This window comes from Formica exsecta, unplaced genomic scaffold, assembly GCF_003651465.1.
Source record: "Formica exsecta isolate Colony F162 unplaced genomic scaffold, ASM365146v1 scaffold308, whole genome shotgun sequence".
NCBI lineage: Eukaryota > Metazoa > Arthropoda > Insecta > Hymenoptera > Formicidae > Formica > Formica exsecta.
In genome coordinates, this window is record NW_021850337.1 from 442178 (window position 1) to 448424 (window position 6247).

Consider the following 6247-nt stretch of genomic DNA (forward strand, 5'->3'; position numbering starts at 1 on the left):
GTCAGAATAGTCTCAGAATACTATAGGAATTTTTTTTTTTAAATAATTATTTAAACGTTATCTATTTTAAAAATTTTATGTATAAATGCTTTTAGTATTTAAGTACAAAGTTTTTTTTCACACAAGAATATTACGTTCTTTTCTTTTTTTAATAAAAAAGTACCTAAAAGAATTATGCAACTAAATAACTTATATTCTTTTTCTTTTTACAGATAAATGTGGCTGCAAGACGGGTGGACAATGTACGTGCAAAGCTACGTGCACTTGTTAATTAATGACAAAAATACCATATATATATAATCTGTATTAAAAATAAACTCATAATGGGTTGAAGTAAATCTAATATGTAGACCAAATTTGGATTTACTTCAGTATTGTCAAAGTAAGATTTTATGCTTTATAAAATTTATATATAATGTAAACGTTACACCTTTTTATTAGATGAACAGCTAATAAATTAATAAAATTTATAGACTTTAAGTAATTTTATTTTATTACTGCAAATACATTTCCCATTCTTTTGCTATAATGATTAAAAAAGCATATTACCCAAGAAAATAACATTATAAAGTTAATATTTAATTCTTTCCGTACTAACTCGCGTCCAGATTTAAATAGAAAATCTTAGTAAAAAAAGAATATTCTATATTTTAAAAAAAATTTAATTTATCTAATCTCTCTCAATGGTCTTTATACGTAGCGATAACTCGCAAGATAATGCCTATCGTTGCAATCAGTTTTGCTGACATTCACATTTTTGTGTAGAGAATGCGATCAAATATACGACGTCTCAAAACCGCGAAATGTGTTCCAGTCATTAATATTTATATAGCACAATTACGTGCAAAATAAAATTGTTAATTGCAAAATGTTATCAAAAAAAATTGGCTATACAATATTTCTTATTTATCTTTTCTTTTTTAATAAGTCCATTTATTTTGCTTGCATTTTTTACATTCAAATTTTTTGTTTTCTCTAACGTCCGAATATACACCCATTGTCTTGTTTCAAGTATAGATATTTTTGGGAATTGCAAACAAAACAAATAAATTTAACAGATTTTATTTTCATATAAAAATACTCACTGGGAGAGCCGTTTTGTGGAGTTCGTTATTTCGAGTGCGTCTCCATCATAGTTTAGTTATACTGTAATTATTAAATATATATATATAAGCTGTAGTATGCTTAATAGTAATTTGAAGAGGGATACAAATCATAATATTAAAGCTAGATACTTTTCTGTAGCATCTCCAAATACTGCTACAAAAAGTAGCCATGAGAAAATTGATCCAACTCTATTTAATGCATTGCCATTGTCAAAGCTTTCTATTTTACCAAACAAGAAGAATGATTTCCATTCTACTGAAGAAGATCAGAAGTATGATTTAACAAATAGCGAGACTAGTTCAAAAGAGCAAGTTAGTTCTTTTGAATTAAAAACATTTTTACATTCATTGGAACATCAAAAGCCATTGAAAGAGACAGTTGTGCAAGAATGTTTACTGAGGCGCTTGTCTGCAAACTTCTATAATTCACCTAAAACTTTTACAGAAAAATTACTAACGATTATTGAAGAATCAGTTATAAATGATGATTCTTGTGCACAATTAGAATACCCAGAAGTTAGCTTATGTAGATTAACTGAAGAACTGCGAAAAATGTGCAAATTTATAGAGGATGAAACTATTCCAGAATGGCCTCAGTCTCCAAGTATGTCGACATCAATTTGTATGAGACAAAGAAGTCGAGGACCTAAATCTCCCTTGCGGAAATCTCTTAATGCTTTTGTATCTCGAGATAAAGGATTATATTTAGACACATCTGTTTCTCCTCGATGCAAAATTAAAAGTTCGAAGAAAATTTGTCAGCATACATTAAAAACACCAAAAAATATTGTATATAATACGAAAAATCCATTGCATGATAGCACAAGTACATTTGAATCTTTAGAGGCATTTTGCGAAAAACTTTATGCTGACGAATGCAGAGCTCTTCCAATAAGAGAGGAAAATCTATTACAGTCTCCCTTGAAAAATATAGAGAGCATTTTAGATGTATGTGAAAATCAAATGGCTTCTTTGGAAAACTCGCTTGACATTCGTGAACAACTCAAGAAAGCTGCAACGTTTACTTCAAATTTGGCAAGCCAATGTAATAATAAAGTACCTGAAACACAGAATCTTCAACACAGATTGCTTACCCATGAAGAATACAATAAGACAGATTCGAAGAAAATATCTGATACATTTAAGCAATGGACCAAAAATAATAAATCTTATGAAACGATTGAACCAGATGATTTGGAAAATACGATCATGTATGAAATTGCAAAAAAGAGACAAAGATGTCTCGACACGGCGAAGGTAATAATGGAAATTGACACGAATTCGGAGCTGGTAGAGGCGCAACAAATATGCCCAAACATTGTCATCAATGAATCCTCATCGACTAATGATGCTAAATTCATGGAAACACTAATGTCTGTCAAGAGATATCAAGAGTATTTGGAAGAGCACAAATCTATATTGAATTTATTTCGACCTAGATCATGCAGTTCTCGTATTCCTGACAAAAAAGATGTTCAAATAAAGAAGATATCCAGAGAAAATTTCGGTTCTCATCTAGGAGATAAAGTCGAGAATACGATATTAAAAGAACGGGAGTTTTCAAAAATGAGAAAGAAGAGTAGAAGTCCTTTACTAGCAAAATGTTCTACTAATAAACCAGTTGTTTCAAAACCAAGATTATTTGTGACTCCTGGAAAAATGCTTGTTAACAAGAGTTGTAAGCCAAAGCGCACATACTTTCCTAATTTAGTGGTCGGAATGAATAAAGAAAAAGACGTTAGTTCGCATCCAAAAAGTATTTATCGACAAATAGAAAATTACGATCATGTAGTATCACCAGTTGGAATGTATATAAAGGGTACGGATCCTCATCTGATGAAAAATTTACGACCTAAAACAGACGAAAATCTATTAACACCTAGAAAAAAGCAGATTATGCGATCTCGCAGTCCAAAACCGAAGTTTCGACTATCTCCGAAACAGACAAAAGAGGTAAGTGAGTATTAATAAAGGTATAAATATAATTTGCAAGATTGTTTGCGAGATGTATTGAGAATCTATCATGTTTTGCATTATTTTAGACAATGACTAGAACAGTGGTAAGAGATGAGAATATTGCTCATAATTTTCTACATCCAAAAGTGCATTACAAGCTCCCATCGCATGTACGGATCGTATGTATTTGTGTATCGAAAATCAGATTTTATACATTTAAATTTATAAACTTGTAATATAATATAACTGTAGTAACATAACAATTTTATTTAGATAAAAGAAACAGAAAATCGAAAAGTGGGAAACCGCATAAACGAATTATTACGTTCAACACAAGATAAAGTCGTGATTCGACACGAAGGTAACATAATATTTATAAACCATGAATTAAACAATTATTTTCGCATACACGAAAATATATGTGCAGTTTTTTTTATAAAAAGAGAGAGTTCATGGATTTTAAAAATAATATTTACAATTTAATTTTTGTTTACGTTATTTCAGGTCGAATAAAATCAGTTCAAACAGATTGTTTGAAGCAACCTGAAATTCATTACGATTCCGCAGAAGAATCCGTGCATATTGAGCAAACAGCTCGTAAAACGTGCTTTTCTCGTGTACAAAAGAATTAGTAGCTGTTACTCTAATATGATTTGCTCTAATTTGTTAACTGGAGATCGATAATGCATTATAAAGAATGAAATACTATATAATACATGTTAATTCATATTTTCATAAACGTCGTATATCAATTTTTTTATATATGAGATGTAAAATGTTTCATTAAATGTGCAATTTAAATTATCTTTTTTTCGTCGTTAATTATTTTGCGCTTTCATAAAATCATATTTTATGGCATGCTATCTTATTCCATGCGATTGAGTAGCCCTTTTTCTAAAGAGTTAATCACAATTATAACTATGCTGTACAATTCAATTTCTTACTTCCGCTATATCGACAGCAAGAATAAATTTATTTTTCGTATAGCTTCTTGGAGTTTCTTAAAGAGTAGGATAGTATACATAACAAAAAAAAAAGAAATGTACATCTAGATTAATCTAGATTCTCATTTTTATCTAATAGTAAGTATACTGATCTAATTTTTAAGTTTTAGCATTCTATATCAATATTGTGTTGAGTGTTATTGCAGGTATCTGTTGCTCAAAATGCTGCATAAGATATATTAGACGAAGCAATATAAATAGAAGATAAAAGCGAGCACGGATGATTTTAACTGGAACAACGAATTTTGAAGAGAGAAGTTTTATGAGAGATATCCTAAGATACGTCATGGGGAAATAGTGCGTTTAATGGTAAAAGGCCAATTTGAAATGTCTCGTAGAATGAATCAGTGCGCGGAAATCTACCGCGTAGTATTATAGCATGTAGGAGGTTTCGCAAGTTCTCTCGTTATCAATATAAGTAAGTACGACAATACTGCGTCGTTTCTTACAATTCTCGCGATTCGTTGAATTTGTCAGCGATATGACAGGACCGTCATATCGGTAGATCAATAACACTTTCGAGATCTGTGTCAATAACGCGGATATTTAATTTTTAATTACGTGAACAGAGGAAGGAGGTCGTGCTGTACGAGGACATATATTACTATCGTGATTTGCATGTCCTTGATATAGCGCACTTGACCAAATTTTTTTTTTAATTTTAGACTTCCACTTCCTTGTGTATAAAATAAAATAGAGACGGGTTAAGCACCGTGAAAAATATACATGTACATTTATAAATATAATTCTGTAAATAGTTCGATTACCGCGGATAATGTGTGAAAGCTATTTTCTATACAAGTAATTTTTATTGTCTTTCGCATTAAATACTTAATTTGGATTATAAAATAATTAATATTTAATGATTACACTTATAGATCCAAATTCTTTAGAAGGACAATATGACATAAAAGATAAAATATCAGAATAGAAGATAAAATTAATAAAAAAGGAGAAACGTGAATAAATTTAAAATTATATTAAAAATATAGACTTTTATATCTTTTAATCTATTCTAACATTTTATTTTTTACATCGTATTATTTTTTAAAAGTTTGTCTTAACGTGATTATGAATTAAATGTTATTTTATATTGACAAATAATCATTTAATACAGTATTAATTATGAAAGTTATTATTAAAGTTATAAAAAATAGTTTCCACATATATGCTACATATTCTAATAATTATATAAATATGTATATGTGTGTGTGTGTATGTATATATATATATATATATATATATATATATATATATATATATATATATATATATATATATATATATATATATATATATATATATATATATATATATATATATATATATATATATATATATATATATATATATATATATATATATATATATATATATATATATATATATATATATATATATATATATATATATATATATATATATATATATATATATATATATATATATCGTATATATTAGAAAAACTCGTGCCGGCAGAATTGACTACACGGCCCTGAGGAGTTGCGCATGGTACGCATGTTGACAATTGCACACGCTGCGCGTTATGTTTGTCAAGTCACACGGAATAAAACCTAGTTGTGGTGGGGAACGATCGATAAATACGAAGCCGCGACGTCGTACCGTCAAGTAAGCATTCCGCTGCATTATCTGAGAGTTCGAGTCTCGACAAGTGAAGCGACAAGACAAAGCCGATCAAAATGCCGGGACCAGGATGCGACAAGTGCAAGGGTGAGTGTGCTCATAAATTCTTAATGGACATTAATAGATAATTTGACATGACATGACATTTCCTCTCAATTGTCACTGATAATGTATAAAGAAATTTCGCTGATATAGATAATGAAAAATAAGTAGCAAAAACGATCTTTTTTTTTATGGAAATATGTAATTATCGATTTTTAATTATCGTTAATTCGACAATTGTCAACTATTACGCAATTTTTGAAATTTATACACGATTTTTAAATATCTTCTCGAATTATACAACGTCTAATTTCGCATGACATCGTATAAATATTTATACAATACTTAAATTTATTATAGACAAATGCAAGGATTGTAAATGCAGTGACAACTGCTCGTGCTGCGACTCCGGATGCAAAGGTAATATTAGAAATTAGTTCAGTCGTTTGCTTGATTGCACAATTCACTATTAGCTCATTTTTGTATATATATATA

General features: G+C 29.1%; 2 protein-coding genes across 4 annotated transcripts in view; one reads left to right on the forward strand and one right to left on the reverse strand.

Moving 5' to 3' along the window:
* Positions 1–6172, forward strand: part of LOC115237740 — a 22766-nt gene extending 16594 nt beyond the window's left edge. Inside the window, exons 3-9 of one of the 3 annotated variants that reach the window (XM_029810978.1) lie at positions 1617–3059; positions 3149–3241; positions 3336–3423; positions 3567–4144; positions 4213–4484; positions 5546–5797; positions 6113–6172. In XM_029810978.1, the coding sequence (XP_029666838.1) occupies positions 1617–3059; positions 3149–3241; positions 3336–3423; positions 3567–3694 (1752 nt within the window). In that variant the 3' untranslated portion in view covers positions 3695–4144; positions 4213–4484; positions 5546–5797; positions 6113–6172. Of the gene's footprint in view, positions 1–1616; positions 3060–3148; positions 3242–3335; positions 3424–3566; positions 4145–4212; positions 4485–4779; positions 4795–5527; positions 5798–6112 lie in introns of those variants that run through there. The other 2 variants (XR_003884385.1, XR_003884386.1) reach the window with 2 other exon arrangements.
* Positions 1–6247, reverse strand: part of LOC115237744 — a 44308-nt gene that overhangs the window by 30243 nt on the left and 7818 nt on the right. Inside the window, exon 2 of the mRNA XM_029810987.1 lies at positions 1086–1146. The gene's annotated coding sequence lies outside the window, so the exon portion shown is untranslated. The remainder of the gene's footprint in view (positions 1–1085; positions 1147–6247) is intronic.